Source organism: Alligator mississippiensis, chromosome 3 (genome assembly GCF_030867095.1).
Source record: "Alligator mississippiensis isolate rAllMis1 chromosome 3, rAllMis1, whole genome shotgun sequence".
Lineage (NCBI taxonomy): Eukaryota > Metazoa > Chordata > Crocodylia > Alligatoridae > Alligator > Alligator mississippiensis.
In genome coordinates this window covers 64,654,138-64,675,272 of record NC_081826.1, presented here as the reverse complement: position 1 = coordinate 64,675,272, position 21,135 = coordinate 64,654,138, and the positions used below count along the sequence as shown (strand labels likewise).

General features: G+C 41.2%; 1 protein-coding gene across 9 annotated transcripts in view; it reads left to right on the top strand.

The window, feature by feature from the left end:
• Window positions 1–19,989, top strand: part of MTFR1 (mitochondrial fission regulator 1) — a 36,705-nt gene extending 16,716 nt beyond the window's left edge. For 6 of the 9 annotated variants that reach the window (XM_019498530.2, XM_019498531.2, XM_059724040.1 and 3 more), the window contains 5 exons: window positions 3,624–3,742; window positions 9,639–9,880; window positions 13,058–13,298; window positions 13,458–13,608; window positions 18,217–19,989. In XM_019498530.2, the coding sequence (XP_019354075.1) occupies window positions 3,624–3,742; window positions 9,639–9,880; window positions 13,058–13,298; window positions 13,458–13,608; window positions 18,217–18,276 (813 nt within the window). In that variant the 3' untranslated portion in view covers window positions 18,277–19,989. Of the gene's footprint in view, window positions 1–2,950; window positions 3,131–3,623; window positions 3,743–9,638; window positions 9,881–13,057; window positions 13,299–13,457; window positions 13,609–18,216 lie in introns of all 9 variants that reach the window. The other 3 variants (XM_059724044.1, XM_059724043.1, XM_059724042.1) reach the window with 1 other exon arrangement.
• Window positions 19,990–21,135: the final 1,146 nt, after the last annotated feature.

The following is a 21,135-nucleotide window of genomic DNA, read 5'->3' as shown; positions in this document are numbered from 1 at the left end:
TTTCTCTTTTATGTTATTGCACCTTTGACACTTCCTCTAGTTCTCTCTCTCCCTTTTTTTCCTTTCCTGCTGGCTTTAGCTATAGTATGAAGGGACCATGCACTGAACCTGTAAGTCATTTTACTTTAAGAAGAAGAAATTTACTTGCTTAAGCCATAAGTGCATGCATATGTGATTTGTGTCTAATTCCAACTAAAAGCCATAAACCATATTTTCTACAGGCCCTTATTTCATTATCAACTTTTGATAAGAGGATTGAGATATTCAAGAAGTGTCTCGGTTACTTTCATATTCATATGGCTCATCACATAGCAAACCTTCATTCTGCCAGTCTAAAATAAGACTGACATCTAGTTCCCATAACTCAGTATCTTAAGGTATTGTAGTAGAGTTTTCTACCATTGGTAGATACACTTGACTTTGCTCTGTAAGGCATTCATCATCATTCATAAAGTTATAGTGTAACCATTTAATGCATGTATTGCATATAACTTAGAGTTCCTTTTCATAAGCTTGCTGTACAAAGCGAAATAGTGTTTTGAATGTGTAGGGTATTAAATGCACTGGAGACAAATGCCATCCCAATCTATTCCAATTTCTTGAGTTGATGTGAGGAAATAGTGCAGTCCTGTTCAATCCTATCTCTCTTCTGTGCAGCAGTGATTCCTAGATATACTAATTGCCACCTTTTTGGATCAAGTGTCCGCTAGAGAATTAGGTTGTGGTCATTGCATGCTTCTGACTTGCGCAGTGCTCATCTGAATAGAATGTAGTGCAAATAATTTGACAAATATGGTAGTGGATGCAAATTTACCTTGCTTCAAAAAACGATTCTCTATATTTTTGATGCTGTAGCACACTGCCCTCATTAGTTCCATTCCTGCTTTTTGGAATGTCCTGAAGAGGTTGGGGGAAGCTTGGACCTTTTTTTGGGCTAATTTGTTATGACTCATACAGAGAGGCTGCATATCAGGTACAATTCCAACACTGCCAGTCCTGGAGAATGTGAAAGGTTATTTAAAACTACAGACAACAAGCTTAAAGATTCTTGTAGGCTGACCAGCCTCTCTCAAAATCTTCAATTTTAAATTGGCATGAAAAAAGGACCTTGGTTGATTTTGTATCTTTATTTTACCCCAACTTGAAATCTTAATCTCTCTTGTTACTAACTACAGAGAGGATATTTTAAGAAGGATGCATACAGCCAAATCCTATACATAGAATCTGTTTATGTACAATTATTCTTTGATTTAAAAAGGGAAGGGGGGGCAGAGGATGGGGGGGAAGCAGAGGGGAACAAGTACAACAAACTCAATATACCAACAAAATTTGCTTTGGTATACATGGACTTTTGTTCTCAATTTCCATTAATTACAGTGTAGTATTTTAAAAGCCTGGCATAATAATTGTTCTGTTAGAATTCTGTCTTTATAACACAGTTCCTGATGTACAGGCAAGTAATCCCATTATTAAGCAGTTATTGTTCCTCTCATGATGATGGTTCCTAATGTGTTCATTACCATCAAGACAATCTCTGTTTGCACCAGGAAGTTAAGTGGCTAGATTTTAATTATGGCATTCTGTTAGTTGCTCCTAAAGTGAATAGACTTAATATGGCATGAAGACTTTTTGAACTTGGTAAATCAAAAGAAACTTTGATGAACAGAACAGTAATGTTTTGTAACATGCAAAGTAAGATTCTTTACACTTTTTTGGAGAGAAACAGCCTTTGTCAAGGCATTAAGCCCAAACTGTTGACTGTGAAAAGTGTTACCACCTGTGCTGTTGTTGTCTTTATCTGGGAAAAAAAAACTGTTTTCAAGTGCACCACTGGTGCCAGCACCCATGCTTGGGAGCTATGACAAAAGTACACAGAAGATAACTGACTTCCATCGTCCCTTAGTTTCCAAAGCTGTATTTGCACAATTTTAGAAAAGGAATGGTAAACACAGTGAGAATTCATGCAGTATTCATCCCCAACCTATGCTAAGGATAGTGGTTTGTATTATGGTTGAACCTAAATGCCTCTGCTGAGATCAAGGCCCCCCTGTATTGTACACAGAGAACATATATTACCTAAAACAACCAATTCTTGTCATTCCAAGACCCAAAAACTTAGTGTAACAAACTATGGGAGGAAAGAGGTTATGACGATGGGAAAAACATTATTAAACACAGTTTAATGTGATGAATTATTTAAAATGCTTTTAAAATGTCCCATCAATCTCTCTCTTTTTTTTTTTTTTTTTAATTTGGAGCCCCCAAATGCTACCATAATAGTATTGAAACTGGGATCTTATTGTGCTAGACACTGTATAAATAGATGAACTAGCATAAAAAATATGCCCACAGGCCTCACTTACACTGTAGCTTCTGCTGATGATACCAATGGCAGAGCTACAATGTAGGTAAATAACAGTTATGAAATGTAGTAGAAAGAACATAGCCAAATATACTTTTTAAAGCATTAATGGTATTTTTCCAGCTTGTTTTGGCCCTTGTGTATTTTTCAGTGCTGGTATGGCAGGAACACTTTCTGGAAAACACTTCCAGCAGTTCAGTTTCCTAAGGTGAGACCAAAGTGATCTCCTGTCCAAAAATTAGAAACTTGGGTTCAAACTATGCAGTCTTGTCTGACTGGTGGAAACTACTATCTTCCAGTAGCCAAAACTTTTCTTCTCTGTCCAGTTAAACCTACTGAAAGCAATTTAAAATAAAACATAAGGATAGTTCCAGCCTTTGCTTATCTCTGGTCCCATACAGGTTCAAAACTGGTTCTGTTGTATTACTTAAAAATGGTCTGAACTTGTCTACACTGGGAAATTACTAAATAAGGCTCTTAAGGTGAGAAAAAAGTGAGTTCCCGTACTGCGATGTCCTGTGCCTCGCCTCTTTTCCAGATGCACAGACTTGTTACTGTTGAACAAGAAAGTATTCTGCTTTTTTGCAGAGGGCATCATAACAGTCATTCATGTCCTGCTGCACTTGTCAAAGTTGCACATGGCCCTCCAGGAGACTGCAGGGAAGGAGGAAATACTGTTGTACTCTTACACTTCACTCTCAAAATGACTTATTAATCTTGATCAAAAGACGATAATCACTATTGCTTCCTAGTTAACTACTGATGAAAGTAGGTAAAATCATATGTTGTTAAAATCGCATATTTTAACTAATTACTAATAACGACCGCATAGACTTACACTTTTGCCTGCCTGTGTCAGCGAAGTACTCTCTATATTGCTTGTCTCATGAAATAGCTTTCAGTGGCTTTTTAATGCTGTGTAATTTTGTGTTACACCTCCTAAATAATTGCCCATGAACCTTTCATAGAAAAAAATAATCTCTCTGGAGTACTTGATATATTGGAAACAAAGGGATCAGATCCACAGTCCACTGAGTCAATGGAAAGACATGCTTTGTTTCAGAAGGCTTTAAACCAGGTGCAGTGCCAAACCTGAGGAGCCTTGTGCATGTATGTGTTCATAGTTATATACAGTGTCAATGTTAAGATTTGTATAGTGTGCTTGTTAAAATAAATGTGTAAATAAATTAACTGGAAAAGTTTCCAAGAAAAAAAAAAAGTTCTTGGCTTTCGAAATGTAATTTTGTCTTTACATTTCTAGCTCACTTCTCATGCTGCAGAAGAAAACCACCCTAGCCAGCTCAGAGAAGATTCAGTGGCCACTTTTGCAGATGTGAGATGGGTTGTTCAAGAAGAAGGTGAAGTCTCTATGAGACTCAGGTGTGTTCCTCAAGTCAGCATAAAAAAGGCTCCCTCTGAATCATAGCATCTTGTTCTGGTGAAGTTATAACATATTTAACTCAATTCTCTTGTGAATAGTAAAGGAACTAGGAGAGAAGAAATGGAAGGCAGGTTAACAGGATGGTGAATAGAAATGGGACTTGGGTCTACAGAAAGAGATTAATGCTGTTTTTCACTAGAAAAATTTAGTGTTGAAGGCACCTACAACATTATCCCTACAGTAATACAGAACCACTTCCAACGCTGTCATAATTTGACTTCCTTTAAGCAGGGTTTGCCATTTTGGGGCCATGCATTGGACAACTGCATGCTAAAGACAGGCAAGGTTCTTTGAATAGATGATATAGCTTCTATTAGATCAACTAAGTAGTTGTGGGAAAGGTTCTTGGCAAGCTTTCAGGCGCAATCGCCCTTTTTCAGGCATAGGGAGTCTCTGCTGTTCTGAGACTCCGAGGAATGAGAGAAGCTAAAAGTGTGTCAGGATGTCAGTCAGAATGCCTGAAGAAGGGTGATGGCACCTGAAACCTTGCACAGAACCTTGTCTGCCTATGTCCTATGTGCTTTTGTCTACAACCAAAAACCCAGCACGATAAAGAAGCATTAGTATTTTTTCAGCTGTGGTATTGGTGGTTCTGACAATACAACAATATTTAACATGCCTCTGGTCTCTCTGGTTAAGGCTCTGCACTTCAGAGCAGAAACCTATAAAAACAAAGGTTTGCTTTTAGTACTTAATTTTTAAAGGCACAGAATTAGACAGGGCAGTGAATGGGAAATAATTATAGGCACAGTATTTCTCTGCAGGGAGTTTTCTGTGTTAGAGCTTGCAAAGATCCTGTCCTGTTAGTTCAGCTACAATGGCACAGTTTAGCACAGAAGGCATAGACTAACTAAATAAGAGATACATAAGTTTGGTGCATTCAAGGCTTCCAGTTCCCTTAAGTAGCTACCTCTAATTCTTGGTAGGGTGGAAGACAAGAGATCGTTAGCTTTGTTCTCTGGAGGACACTACTACTGCTCTTTTTGAAAGCATGACATAAGTTAGTAATGACCTAAATACCCTCCAATATAACTTGCTACAGTAAAGCATTGCATAACAGGAATGTGTCTGAAATCCAATCCACTGTTAATCTTGTTAACTGAAAATAGAGAGGGAGAAATCAGCAACTTGTGGAGCGATAACCCCAGTAAATGCATTCAACACAAAGAATTGGCTTGTATTTTTGCTGGCCTGAGAATATTCTGTTTGAGTTACATGGTCCAAAAGGGGAGAGTAGTTTGCTGCTGCTGCTTAAAGAATCACCTGCCAAAGAGCTGCAAGACTTGTGTTAATATCTCTATGGAAGAGAACTTGCTGAGAAACAGCCTGCAAACATGTGGCCTCAAACTCAAAGACCAATGTTATAAAGGCAACAATGTTTATTAATTGGCAAAACAAATTTCAGATCCTGTCTCTTTCTCTGTACAAAACATTGTTTTAATTGTACTTGCAGCAGTAGAAACTTTTCCAAACACTCAGTGAGGACAATCTCTCATTCAAGAAGCTTGTATAAATAAGACATTTATTAACAATAATATTAATATGCTATAAAAGGAAAATGAGTCTGCATAAGGGAGTATTTTTTTTTTATGTAAAAACACTTTTTTAAAGGATGAGATCTCATTTTGACAGTGTAAAAAAAGCTGATTTATTGACATCTATGCAGCAAGTAGACCACAAATCATTTTTCTCCCTATGCACTGTTAAAGCAATAGAAATGCATTTCAGTTATGGTCTTCTACAGTGGTAAATTCCAAATGTGCTGTATACATTCCAATAAATTTGATGTGCATCAAAGCAACTATAGTTTAAAATCAAATCCCCTTCAGAGTAGTATGTAAATAATGACTTGCTAAAACAATGGATTCGCATAAATTTAAGACTTCCAGTCATGGCTCTACTACAGGGGTAGGCAACGTTTTTGGGCCAGAGTGCCAAAAAACACCACAATGCCTACCTCAGAAGGTGCTGGAATGCCAGCATGGCAGAAAAAATGAGGGCAAGGGGTACATGGCAGAATGCCCTGCTTGTGCCACTGCCCCCCAGCCCTACTGTCCCTTGCTCCCTACACAAAGCGCCTGCCCCCCCAGCCTGGGCTCTGTGGCTACAAGCAACTATCCCAGCTCTGGGTAGCTGCTAGAGCCTGGGCTGCTCCCAACAGGGTTTGCAGTGTCCCAGCTGCGTGCTGGGAGCAGCCTGGGATTCTGGCTGGCAGCAGCTCCCCAGGGCCAGCTATAGTCAGGAGGCTCCAAACAGCTGCACCAGGCTCTGGCATCAGCTCCGGACCAGCACGTGCAGGCGTGCCTCGGAGTGGGCGGTGGGGGAGGGGCCTGTAGCAGCGCAGCCCCCTGTCTCTCCCCCACTCCTGGCACGGAGGCAATGAGCCCAGCTGTTTGGAGGTAGCCCGGGCTCTGGGCAGCTGCAGCAAGCAGCGGGCAGAGTGCATACAGCTCTGCCGGGCTGCACAACCCTGGCATCAGCTCCGTGCTGGCAGTGACTGCACATGCACCTCAGGGCAGACTGCGCTGCCCCAAGGTGCACACGCAGTCGCCGCCAGCACGGATTTTTTTTTGTTGCTGTTGTTCCAAGAACTGTGGAAAAATCTTGCATTTTCTCTTGGGGAACGTACAGCTGATTTTTCACATCATTGTTAAAACTGTTAACAAATGTCTGAGTCCATAAAGTAACAATCATCCTCTCATGGTTAACAGCAGAGTCTGGATGGTGCAAGTGACTCAGAATAGGATTTAGAACATACTGTTTTTAGGGGATCTGCTTTCACTTTATTAGCTGATAACACAGCTCCTGTCCACACAAATTTTACATTGAGCAAAGGTGTGTGTGTTGGAGAGGAGGGAAGGAATGGTTTTAAGGTTTTATGCTGCTGAAACTAGATCAGCTGGTCTTAATCTAGCCACTGTTCTGCTAATCATATAGTACATTTGAAGTGCATGGATAGGGACCTACCAAGTCCATGGGCCCTGGCATCTGATTACACAGTTGTAACATGGCCAGGGCCCCCAATTTCACAGCTGTGTCATGACTAGGGACACCATTTTGAAGGTGGAGCAAAGCAGGTCCCTCATGCCTCTGACTGGCTGTGGGTTGCTGCAAATTCAACCCCTCAGGCATTAATTGAAAGCCCTAGCTGGAGCTGTCTGGTTTGTTAATTCAGTAATTATCACCCTCTTCAAGGGGTGGAGGGTGATAATTAATTAGAGTAAACAAAGTTGTTTAAGAATGGCAATTAAACAGTTCCCATACCCAATTGAAGTGCTACCTGGCTAAAATAAAGCCACAGAAACAATGAATTTGCTCTGCTCTGGTTGTCATCCTCCTCCCTGCCTACCCCTGCTTCAAGAGATGGACAGTCTGCTCCTTTCTTTTCTTTGCTCCCTTCTACCTCTTCCTGGTCTTCTAGGAGACAGCACAGAGATGGTCTGGCATGCAGTATGCATCGCACACTGACCTCTATGCTGCGTGCAGCACTTGTATGGGCTGGGGCTGAAGCTGGCACTGCACTACATGCAGCGCACGAGTCAGGGACAGTGCATGTTCCATGTGGCTTGTGGGGTTGGTCCAGAGACCCAATCATGCAGCTTCAGGGGCTGGTTCCAGTGTTTGGATCATATGTTTTGAGGCCCCTGTTTTAAATCAAAGCAGTTGCTGGTGCTGTAGTTTGGTGCCCTCCATTACTACCTTAGATGCTTTTAGAGCCATTCTGCAGGTGAGTTTTAAAAAGGCGCTATCTTTAACCAGCACCCCCATGTGCTGTGCGGTGGACCCGGCAGTGGACCAGAAGTGCGCCTGGTCCACTTCCGGGTCTGCACCTAAGCATGCTGGGGACCCCCCTCACACTCCTGTTGGATGCTTCATCAGCCCCACCATCTCAGCATTCACAAGCCACCTGGTACCTGAGGTATGTAGAAAAAACATTTAAAGCTGTGTCTATGTCCAAATTGTCAAATCTTTCCATATCTCTCTGAATTGATTCAGAGGGTTCCAATTCAATTTGGAGAGATTAAAGGGTCTCTTGATTCAATTGGCCCAATTCGGTGGCTGAATCTCCAAATCTGAAATCTCTGCCGAATCGAATCAGCAACCAAAGGTTTGCACAGCCCTAGTGTTCAGTATTTGGTTGAACTGCATACTAATCATAAATGATTAAGTCCCTTCTGACATTGTCCCTGAATTTTGTCTTGGTTTAAATTTATGATTTCTTGTTCATAGGATTATATGAACAGTACAGAGCATTCAAACTTTGATCCTTATTGCATATAAAGCCAGCATCCCATAACAACCAGTAAAGGCGCTGACAGATGTAGAGGGAAAAAAAAGTGCTTTACTGGAACCAGCAGTGTATTTCTTTGACCCGGCTCTGCAGCATCTGTATAGATCTGATGCTTCAGTGAGAACTTTTTGGCACTTTTATCTAAAACCGATTCAATTGGCTGTTAGTAGGACTTTTTGGTGGTTTTATCTAATGCACCTGATCTGTACAGATATTAGAGGAGCTGGGTGCAATTAACATGATGCCTCTTCTGGGCGTGTGCTAGGCTCAGCACAGGAATGCCGAGTTTAAAGTAAAGTGTTCAACAAGGATAGGCTCTACCAATGTGTATGTGGCTTTTTTTTAAACCTAAAACAAGTGCCTGTCAGGAACTTATCACATTTAACAAAACATGCTATTATCAGTAGTCCTTGCTCACACGGGCATTCATTACACTGATTAGGATCACTGGAATAAATAAGGGATTGTGGGATTAGAGCTCCATAAACAATTTTCAACAGATAATAATTCTCAGATAAAACACTTCAAACTGCAGTTAAGGTATGTAAATACACTCGTATAAATAAAAGTTGATGTTTGTCCCTTCTCATAAAATACCTTGTAGAGAGTCTCTATTCTAAAAAATTGTATTGGGAAATCAGGGAATTTTAAGATAATGTTCCTTTCCCAATTTGCCCTATGTTTTGGTATTTATTTTTGGATTCGTGGCTGTAGTTAACCAAAGATAAAAGTTTAAGAAGCTTGGTCAAGCAAGCTGTATGGCCACTAGGTAAAAACTAGTCTACTGGTTGCCTCAGTTGCAAAAGAGACCAAGTTTAATAATTCTGAATACTCCCCCCACCAAAAAAAAAAGAGAGAGAATGAAGCATGAAGAGTAAAATGTCAAATGGACCATGTTGTATCTTACTCTTTTACCCGGCATCACTTTTTGCATCTTCCTACTGGATGAAGTCTGAATATTAGCTCCATAGGTATGGGAATATATGTTGGTCACCAGTATCCTGCACAGAGGTCTTGTGTGTTCTAGCATTTTAGTGTATTTTATTTAAATATTCTTAAGATAAAATTCTCTGTTCCTTTAAGAGAAGCACTACTGAAATGTGAGTCCATAATTGCAGCAAAAGGTGAGTTGGTCATCAGCCTGCAATGCCATGAGCGCATAGATTCTACAAGATGGCTTTTTGTGTCTTTTGTTCTTAAACTGGGATCATTAAGTAACACAATCTCCTTTAGAAATATGACCACAGTTAGGACCCCATACTGTGGAGAGGGTCGGTTGTTTTGTTGGGTTTTTTTTTTTATAAAGGGGCCAACTACTAAAATGTGCAGAAATAGTCATGTATTTTGCCTCTACAGTAGTTGAGGGAGATGTGTTTGTAAAAGGCCAAAATTGTGTAGCTCTTTAAGGTCAGACCTTAATATTTGCTCCCCAAGCTTGCCAACTAACTGTTATTTTACTCCCTGACCTCTTTGGTAAAAACCATTTTTATTCCAAACAGCCTTATGATAATGACTGTGTGTGTGTGTATGTTTGTTTGTTATAGGTCAGACATCTGGTCAAAATCTGCTCCACTGCCTCCAGGTGAACCACCTTCTACTGAAAGTCCCCCAGCTAGACAAGTATCCTTACCAGACCTGTTTCAAGAAGAGCAAGTGCCCAAGAGTAAAGTGACCACAAATGATGAAGCTCTGCAGAAGATCAGTGCTCTAGAAAATGAACTTGCCAGTTTAAGGGCACAAATAGCCAAAATTGTAACTTTGCAAGAACAGCAGAATCTGTCAGCAGGTACTGAACTTGCTTTTTTATTTGCATCTAATGAAACTAAAGGAGTCTGCCTCTTTTTTTTAATTAATAAGCTGAATATATTTATGTGAGGTCTTGCAGGATTAAATGTGGTGTTCATAGAGTTGCAAGTACTGTTTTGGCTGGAATGACAGCAACATAAATATAACAGTACTTGCAACTGAGAAAAAGAGGTTATATCTAGATTTTTTTTTTTGATTTTTTTTTTAGAAAACTTAGATCAGATAGATAGATAGATAGATAGATGTAACTAACTGAATCTATCTATATAACACTGTAGAAGCAGCAGCACTTGATTCCATAATACAGTCTGAAGAGTAAGACAGCACAGTACAAAATATACTTGCAGGCAAGATATGCCTACAGTTCTTTTTAAAAATTACATCTGGACTCTTAGGTTTAATTTTACAGTCCTTTCAGCGAGAGAAAAACTGTATGTGCCATTTACTAGGTCCTCTGAACAAGCAGTAGATACTGCTAGTGAACTGTCTTGGACGCGTGATATTTGGAGTGACCTTGAGCCTTGCTTTTGTTATCAAACTTCCCTCCTAACCAGCAAATGGTGTTTACAGTGATTTGAGTAGCAGTTGACAGACAAGTTTTCATGGTACTGTTGTTGGGTGTGGCAGTAACTCCCAGACATCTGCCTGAGGCAGTTCAGACCTAATGGATATCCAGATGAAACCTGTCACGTCTGTAACATGAGATCATAAGTTCAGATCAGGCTTGGCAGTAGTTGCTCATCTTTGGTTCAGTCCAAGCAGGAGAATTCCATGTTTGTAGTTCATGTATTTATAAATGTGGAAACTAATAAAGCGAATATAAGATGTTTCTCAAAGGGATCAGGGAGAGCAAGACCTTTAGCTTTGTTCCTAATTCATAGGGGTTTTTTTTAGAATTTTGAATCCACCTCAGTAGGACTTTCCAAACAAAACCCACCACAGACATCAATGAAAGTAAAAGAAAAGGACGTGACTGGGATGTAAGAAGCTCTAGTAGATTTTCAGTATAGTCTATCAGTAGTGTCATGAGATGCTTAATTATACTTTTGTAATAAAATATACTTGTTAAAAGGTTCATGAAACAGTTACAAGCAAAAACTGAGCATGGTGCCTCTAGACCTTTCACTATCAGAATAAACCTATCTTATCACACTTGGGATGGATGTATAGAATTAGTTTCCAACAGCTACTTCTATGTTGCCATTGTGTTATCTAATAGTGTTGGCTCACTGGTCTGCAGGTAGTAATTAGTAAGTTTCACATGAAGCATTTAAATATACTTGTCAGTGCAACATCAAAACGAGGCCTTGAGACAGGAGGAGAGAGTCAAATTGTTTCTAGAACCATCATCCAGATGAAATGTGGTAATTTCTGTTCACCCAGAAGCCAAAAGTTACATGACACTTTGAGCGTGAATGTTAATAACCATTTTTGCCCTGGTCTCCATCCTGCCACTGCATAACAATTTTGCTGTTTTGTAGCACTTACCACCAATTTGTTTCGATTGTGTGTTACTAACTGGGATTATAGGGGCTATCCAGACCTCTCTCTTATGCATATAAAATGAGAAACAGATGAGTGTGGGAAAGCTGAGAATAGATAGGCCTGTAATTCATTTGTAATTCTTCTTTAGAAGAGCTTGGAGTTTGGTATCCAGGTCTGCAGCAGGTGAGCAGCACTTTTATTCTCTGTGTTTGTGCTGTTTAAGGTACTGCAATGAAGTAGTTTAAGAATTTAGGTCTGTTCTTCATGAAGGCAGAGTAGCTTAAAATTCACATGCTTGTAAACATGTTGAATTATAATTATTGGCCAGGTAATAAATACATTATGTTTAATGTTCTTTACTTTTAGAAGGCTCTTTTAATTCTAGTCTTTGTTTTGTTACCATTACCTCCCTCTTCTGGTAGAATATAGTAACTGCCACAAGTATGCAGACAATTAATTCCTAGGTTATATCTTATCCTAGATAGTTCAATTCACTTTATGATTAAATTGTCAAAAAAATTGTAGTTAGAGCATTAACTTCAGTTATCTATTCTGAAGATATGAATGTTGAACTTTCTTTATCTGAAGCAGTTTCCTAAATAGTTTTTGCTTCCTCATTTGCTAAGACTTCTGTGATAAAAGAAGCTGACTTTGTGTTCACTTGAAGCATTGCATGGAGCTTTAAATTTAGGTTGCTTTAACAGCCCAGTCAGTTCAGATATAACACTCTTGGTTCTTATCAAGCCTTTCAAAAAAAAATTGGATAACTGTTTTTTTAGACATCTTCACTTAGTTTCTGTTAACTTGAATGCAAGCATCCAGATTGTGCAATTCACATTCAAGAATCTTGCTTGAGAAACCATTCATTTTCAAAGACACTCAGCAAAAATTGCTACTTACCTGGGTATTTTGAAAATGGTCATTAAGCAGCTTTATCTGCAATCTAACTTTGACCACCAGAGTTGCTGCAAGTAAACATTCTGTGTTCTAGTAATCATTGTCTGTCTTGCAAAAATGCCCCTAACAGTTAATTACTTCTAAGCATAGATTTTTAGTCAACATGACTCTGTCAAAACATCTTGTAGCATCATAAAAAAACTGATAGCATTAAGAGGAGGCCAGGGTAGGTAGAAATAATTCCTGGTGTTCAAGGAAGCTTTTTTTATGTGCATCTAGTACAGTGGTTCTCAGCCTTTTTTTTTAGACTCAAGGCACCCCTATATAACTTTGAATTGAGCAAAATTACCTTAAAAAAAAACTTCTTAACAATTATCCTTGCAGAAGAGCGAGGCAGGAAGGAACCTGAGTCTGCCCTTATCTCCTCACAACTCGAGGCACCCCCTTCAAAAAATCTCTCAACACCCAGGGGTGCCCAAGCACCCTGCTTGAGCATCCCTGATCTAGTGCAAACCTGCATCTGGACTTTGGACTGGAAACTCACTAGCTTCCTTTTTTTTTTTTTTTTTTGAGAGCAGAGATCTTCACTTGAATGCTTTAGGAGGCTTAGGACTGAATTATGATAAATTCTCTTATGATGAGACATATTCTAGAAAGAAAACACACACCGATGGTACAGCTGCTGCAATGAGATCCTTGTTTCTATTGCTTGTTTGTATTAAGCTTAAAAAGGGCACTTTGTTCTTACTTGGAATGTATTTTTGGTATGTTATAGCTGGATTAAGTCCTATTGCCTCACCTTCTGGTCCAGTGCCGCTGCCGCCACCACCGCCGCCTCTTCCTCCTCCCACCCTGCAGCAGAGTATGTCTGCTATTGATCTCATTAAAGAGCGGAAGGGCAAGAAAATAAACTCTTCGCAGACTTTGACAGATAATGGTCCAAAGAAGCCTGAAATGCCAAACATGCTAGAAATCCTCAAAGATATGAACAGTGTAAAGCTGCGTGCAGTGAAAAGGTAAGCGTTCATGGCTTACTGTGTATTGTATAAATGCAAAGCAGAGTTTTACTGTCACTTCCATGGAGAAGTGCCTGAAAAATAACACAGGATTACAGAGCTCTCTCTTTGTCCTAAAGCTTTGCTTTGTGACTGCTTACTTTCACTTTCCTTTTCAAGGCCAACAGAAAGTACAAAGTGTAAAGCTGCTGACCCTACCGATCCTGCAGCATTAATAGCAGAAGCACTCAAAAAGAAGTTTGCTTATCGATACAGAAGCGATAGCCAAAGTGAAAATGAAAAACAGATTCCAAAGCCTGAAACAGCGCTGGTGAGTATTGCAATATTTGACCTGTAATAAGGCTTAATTCTGCTCTCCACAAAAGCAGCGTATCACAAAATATCAGATTATTGTGTAAAAGTTGACCATGTTCTCAGCATACTCTGAACCGAAATTAAGGTATAGCTTTTATCACAGATGTTTCTGTGCTTATCAGGCTGGGACTTTTAGTATTCAGGTGATTTATGAAATGCTCATTTTTAATGGAAATTTCAGCCTCTTAGGGTGCATCTACATGTGACACTACATCGCCATACTGATGTGCTGTGGCAATCTAGCTTCTCGCTGCAGCGACGTAGTGTTGGTGAGCTCAAGCAGTGACACCGACACTACATCAGTGTAGTGAAGAGCTACCTCACTATAGTGTGTCGCTGTGGCTGCTAAAAATAACTGTGCCCTGCTGGGATGGCACAGTAACAGCTGTCACTGTGCAGGCATTAGTACTTGCTTTCTGAAGTACTAAATGACGGTGCAGCATCAACTGTGCCATGGGGGGCACATGTAAACATCCCCTGAATATTTTGTAAACTACCTGGAAAACTTGAACCAGAAAGACTTGACTCAAAACCAAAGATCTTGGTGGAGGAATTCAAAATTTCTTGGGCCCTGACGTACTCTTTCATGGTTAGGACTGGATCTATGTTTTGGGGATGCTGCATTGAGAACCTGGAAAACCTGACCTGTGCATTAGCCACTGCAGGGAAGGAGGATGGAGAAGTGTTTCATATACTAGAGGAATCACTTATTATCTGGAACTTCAGTTGACAGTGTACATCATAGAAAATTAGAGTTGGCAGGAACCTCAGATCATCATTAGTCCAGTGGTTCTCAACCTTTTGTACCAGGACCCATTTGTAACACATCGGTGGCCAGTCCTGACCCCCCCCATCCCTAGCCCCATAGTATGTGGGGCAGAGAATGGGGATGTGGAGTAAAGGGGCAGGGGGTGAGGCACGGGGGGGCCCTAAGCAGCCCCTCCCTCACAGGCTGGAACTCTGCCAGCCTACAAGGGAAAACCCATGGTTTTCCCCCATTTTTCTCCTTTAAAGGAGAATCCATTTTTAAAGTTTGATCCATTTTTTAAATTTGCCCACAACCCTTTCATATAATTCTTGTGACCCACTTCTGGGTTGTGTCCCACAGGTGGAGAAACACTGTCCACCCCCTTGCTCAAACCAGGACCATCCCCAACTCTATCATTTCAGCCAGAGTTTTGTCTAGCCATGTCTTAAAAATTTCCAAGAATGGAGATTCCACAACCTCTCTGGATTACCTGTTCCAGTGTTTTACTACCCTCTTACTGAGATGATTTTTCTAAATATCTAACCTAAACTTCCCTCGCTGTAACTTGAGACCATTGCTTCTTATACTGTCATCTGCCACCACTGAGAACAGTCTACCTCCATCCTCTTTAGAACCCCCCTTCAGGTAGCTGAAAGCTATTAAATCTTCTCTGTCTTCTTTTCTCCAGACTAGACAAGAGGCTGAGAGAAATGGGCTTATGTGAAGTCATGTCCCCCAGCCCCCTCACCATTTTTGTTGCCTTTCACTGGGCTCTCTCCAACTTGTCCACGTCCTTTTGGTAGCGGGGGGCCCAAAATTGGACACAGTACTTCAGAGATGGCCTCACCAGTGCTGAATAGAGGCAAATAATTACTTCCCTTGATCTTCTGGCAATACTCCTACTCATGCAGCCCACTAGGTGGTTAGTCTTCTTGGCAACAAGGACACACTGTTGGCTCATATTCAGCTTATTGTCCACTGTAACCCCCAGGTCCTTTTCTGTAGAGCTACTGCCCAGCCAGTCATCCCCCAGCCTGTACTGATGCATGGGATTGCTCCATCCTAAGTGCAGGACTTTGCACTTGTTCTTGTTGAACCTCTTGAGACTTCTTTTGATTTAATCCTCCAGTTTGTCTAGGTCAGGGGCTGTCAACCGGGCATACTTGGGAAGGCCCTACGGGGTATGCGCGGGCAGGTGGGGATGTAGTGTTGCCACCCACCACCCTGCGCTGCCAACTCCCAGGAGCAGGGGTGGGGTGAAGGCAGCAGTGCTGACCAGCCAGTTGGATACTGGGGTGGGGCGGGGGGTAAGCTTGCATGTGGTGGCAGCTACTGCTGCTATCTACCACTCTGTGCTGCCACTGCTCTGTGTCTCGCCACGCACCACCACCCCCAGCTGCAGCGTGTAGGGCTGCCAGGGGTACACTTATGAAAAAAGGTTAAAAACCATGGTCTAGGGCTCTGAAACCTTAAGCCCACTCTCCAGCATATCTACTACTCGCAGCCCTGCCCAGCTTGGTGTCACGTGCAGACTTGCTGAAGGTGCAGCACTTCAAGTTAATCAATGAAGATACTGAACAAAAGCAGACCCAAGACCACCTTGATACTGGCTGCTGCCTAGACATTGAGCCATTGTACTACCTTCTGAGCCTGATACTCCAGCCAGTTTTCTATCCACCTTAAAGTCCATTCACCCAACCTGTACTTCCTTCATTGAGATTTTATTGAATCACTAGATCCTTAACACAAAAACAGCATATCTTTATAAAAAATATAGATCCAAGACAGAAGTGGGAAAACTCCCTTAACTTTTAACTGAAAGTTTTTATCACAGAGCAAATGTTCAAGGATTGCAAGTTATGTTCCAGCACACGTCAGAGCATGGCACGTGAGGCAGTTTTTCATGGCATACCACAGCTGGGCTGGGCTCTGGGCAGTCAGGAGGCTGCAGGTAGACCAGGCCCTGTGGCAGGCAGCAGCTGCCCAAAGCCCAGGCTGGCTGCAGCCAGGAGGCTACAAACAGGTGCACAGAGCTCTGCAACCTCAGCACTGGCTGCAGGGGTTGTGTTCGTGCCTCCAGGCGCATGGCCAGGAAGGGGCCTGGGGCAGTGCAGCCCTGGCCCCTCCCCTCCCATCTGCCTGGAGGCATGCATGCAGCAGCTGCCACCATGGAGCCAATGCTGAGGCTGTGGAGCCCAGCACAGCTGTCTGCAGCCTCCTGGCTCCCTGCCACAGCCAGCCTGGGCTCTGGGCAGCTGCAGCAGGTGACAGGCAGACTGCAAACACCTGTACTAGGCTCCAGAGCCCTGGCACTGGCTCTGTGGCAGCAGCTGCTGCATACACTCTTCATGGTACATGGTGGTGAAAAGGCTGAGGCAGCCCCATCCCAGCCCCTCCCCCACCATCTGCTCAGAGATGCATGTGCAGCCACCACCAGCAATTAGGATCAGGCTCCCCAGCCCCCCCACCTCTAGCATCCCAAGTCAAGGCATGGATGAAGGCTGGAGTGTTTTGGGCACTTTGGCCAAAAACATTGCCAACCCTTGTTCTAGCATCTACATATCTTACAAAAAACCTAGAAGAGAAACTTGAGGTAGTTTTTGCTGGAGAACAGTCACTGCAGTATTGTGCTAGTGTAGGGGAACCAGAAAGGAAGAATAAATTATGTTTGGATTCATGTCTTGCATTTAACTTATCCTGGGAAATTTAAGCAAAAACAAGCCACAGAGAAACTAAAAGACTAGGAGGACTTACTTAGATAGCAGGTTATATTCTGGATATGATGTTTGAGGGAGAGGGACAGAATTAGATTTCATAGATACTAGGGCTGGAAGGGACCCCAGAGGATCATCAAGTCCAGTCCCCTGCCCAAGGGGCAGGAAGTCAGCAGAGATCATAGGATCCCAGCAAGATAAAAAGCCTGCATTTATCAATAACTTTAAGTATCTAATATATTTGCCTTCTGTTTTACAAGCCCTTATATCATATCCAGGCTTTCTTTTACAACAACTAGAATTTCTTAAAAGAATATTACGCCTGTTTAAACCTGCCTCCTGCATTTGGGGCTTTTAGGAGAAAACCAGAGATGAGCTGTCACCATCATAGTATGGACTGGTTTGCTGTCTCAGTTTGGTTGGGACTCATCTCTTGGTTCAGCTAGACGTGAACATCCCCACAAAGGTTAACAGAACTTAATTAAGGGTTTCCTGACATTTGTTACCTAAGAATATTGTGCTGCTGACATTATCAGAGGTTTGGGGTTTTTTTTCTTTAAATACCTCTCATCTGTTGTTGCTAGTTGCGTGTAGACACCTGTTCTTTGGTTCAGTCCTCCTTATGTCACCATGACAGTTTGAAGAGGTCATGCAAGGAAAAAGATAGTTATCAGTGGTGGAACACTTGCACTGCTACAAGAATACTTAGTGAGGGTGACCAGTTGTTAAACAGTAATGGTACACTATTTTTGAAAGATGCACATTTCTTTGCTGGGGGGGATGGGAGGGTCTTTAAATTTAACAGACTGTCCCTTTTCCTGATTAACTTTACTTAATTGCTGATAGGAAGTTCTGACTCTTTTGGCTACCTTGCCAAATTTGACTTAGTTTGGTCTGAATCATCTACTGCCACAGAAGCCAGGCAAAATTTGAAGGTGACAAAAGATAAGTGGTGATTATTTGAGTCTGAAATGGATGGATTATAAATTATTCCACTTACTTCCTGAGTCTCCCATATATGAGACATCACATATATGTTTAAGTTGCATGTGAGTGTGTGTATCATATGCACACTTCAATTAATCTGTTATCTTTCTTTCAGTTTGGACCACACATGCTGAAGTCTACAGGAAAAATGAAGACACTAATTGAAAAATCTTAGCATATTGTCAGTACAGGAGAGACTATGTATTTAGCTGTTTTTATTAGAATCAGTGCTATGTTACAAGTGTCTGGTATTAAGTGGTCTCCTACAAAACGAAGAAATATCAATGTAAAATAAGTTTAGTGCCTTTTAGTTTTACAGGTCGGAGGGCTGGAGGTACTTGAAGGTATGTGGCTTTTAACAAGGGTGTGGAAAGTGAAAAACCCACGCTCAGGTATTAATCCTGTATTTAAAGTCTTTCAGTTCATCATTGTAAACACATGGTGATTATAGTTTATTAACACTAACTTATCTCTGCAAATATTTTTACATATACAAGTGACAGCCTTAAACTAGTCTGTCAAAATGCTAATGCTGAGGGTGAAATGCCCTTAAATTATTGTCTGACATTTGTTACATAACTGTTACTTGCACTATAGTGTTTAGTCTGAGACTAAGCTCATTTGGAATCTCATGTTGAAATTCTTTTAACATGGCTCTTGTGTCAAGCCCAAAAAAGCATAAATTTCTCATCCAAATATGTCAGACTGTTTCTCCTTCATAGTAAAACTGAGTAGAGATATCCAAGTAAAAGATTGAGTATTCATGAACTGAAAAAAATCCCAAAGGAGCAAGCTTTTTGAAGTCCCTCAAATGGGCCTGCAAAAAGCAGAAGGCAAACACTGTGGGAGAGAATTGAACAGCACAGCTAAGACAGTGCATTGAAGATGGATTTGATCATGAGCAACAGGCTATAGCCAGAACTGACCTGTCCCGCTGCAGTTCTGCAAGTGTGAAAGAAAGTAAAACAGCAATGTAAGCTACAGTGTTTGAGAGAATGTCAGGGTGTGTGTTAGCAAGCCCAAAAGTTTGGGAGTTAGTGTAGAAGGGCCCTTCCTGAACAGAAGGGATGTGTCAGTCACAGCTTACAGCTTTATGTAAGCTGTGATTTTGGCTACAGCCTGATGGTTACAGAACTAATGAGTACTTTAGGCCCCCCTGGGCCTGAGGTAGATTTCCAGCAGCCAGGAATAGCTGAGCCGCAGTAATATTCTGACCATGCTTTCTGCACTGTCAGCTCCAGGAAAGCAGTTGTGTAATAACTGCTGCACAGCTTGAGTTGGTGGAAAAATCCTCCAGAGACATGCCATGGTAGCTATTTGCTGCCAGACCAGCATAGAACTGGCATGTTGGGGGGAAGACCAGCTGTGGCCATGTCTCTCCATGCATTTTTATTTCAAGGGGAAAAAAGTGAAACTTTAGCCCAGGTGCATCCTGCAGGCATCAAGAGAACCAGAGAAGCAAACCCACTACAAATGTAATTTGGTTTCAGAAGGAATAAACTGAAAACAAGGTCTACTTTGAATATAGCTTTAATTAAAGCTGGATTAAATAGTTGAGCTGAATTGCAAGAGTTCCTTGAAACTTTCACTATCAGGTAATTTTAAAAAAGCATTTCAGCAAGGTACAGAACATGTTACTTAGTAAGCAGGGACTTAGGTAGCATAATTTAAAAGGGTGTAATTTCTGATGCAAAATTTTTTGATTTTAATGGTAAATGTTTACTCCATTTAAAAGTTCTGATTCTGAACAGTTAAAGTCCTTTTACCATGTTCTTCTCTAGGCTTAAAAAACTGTTCTTTAAAATCACAAACTATTTGGTCTCACTATTTTCTATTTAAGTGGTTTTAATTTTTAAAAATAAAAATGCTCCCTTGGGAGGGTCTGTCATGATTGTGTACGTTACTTCCTATTACAAAAAGCCAGAAGGCCTTGATCAAATGGGAACAGAATCATCGTGGACCTGTGACAAAATGCTTTGTATGTGCCTGAAAATGGTGTAAAAGGTAGCTAGAAAAAGCAGTATATTGACATTTGACTTCCAGGTATCCACTTTTGGACTCGATGTTCTTAAAACTGCTGCTCCTGCAAAACCACAAACACTCCTTCACTTAACTATCAGCTGCCAATTCTACAGGTTGGTTACTGTAGTTGCAGAAACACAGAAGTGCAGTGAGTTATTTGAGTACCTGGGGTGGGGCAGGTAAGAATAGGCAAGCCACAATAGACGGGAATAAAGGGAGGTAGCATGGATGATGATGGAGAGAAAAAAGTCATGACAGTCCTGGATTCTAGCACCCGCTTGTACCCTGTGCCTTTGCATTACCCACCTCTGCCTTAGGGTTTTCACACTGGCATAACTCAGGCAACACTTTCAAATTTCACTTCCTACTTCAAGTAGTAGTTGTAATCGATTCACTTCTCACTATCACTAGATCATCCAGTTTCTTTCCTTCCTCTTCCTAGGGCACCAATGTTATTTTCCTGTTGGTGTTTCTTATGCTGTTCCTGGTGAATGGGTCAGGTTTGTGTTTTTTACCTGCTGCTTTTTCTTAAGAGGCTTCCTTAGCAACAAGTTGTATCACTTGCCTTGTACTATTCAAGTGAGTGGCTGTAGTATCTGCATTTCTATAAGTTGCTACAGGGTCCTTATTAAGCTAAGCTCATGTGGCCTGTGTCAAAGTTTACTGGTAATCTTGTATTTACTCCCAAATCAGGATAGATTCTGCAAGTGTCTGGATAACTAATTTAAAAAGAATAAGCAAGCATAGTCCTACTTTCAAGTCTTTGAAGTGTAAGTTCTCATATTTAAACATAGTAAATAGGGCTACAGTATTTACTGTTCAAAACCACAACCATTTCCTCACTTCATATTAAGGGTCATCTTATGAAGTTAATCACAGAAGCCATTCTGTTTAGGCACAAACAGACATACATGTGAAATGGGCTTGCTTTAATGTTTCCTTGAAACTGCAGGTGGCTAGTATTTCGGAAAAGCAACACAAATACCTTTGTTTGAGAGCAGAGGTAAGGTAC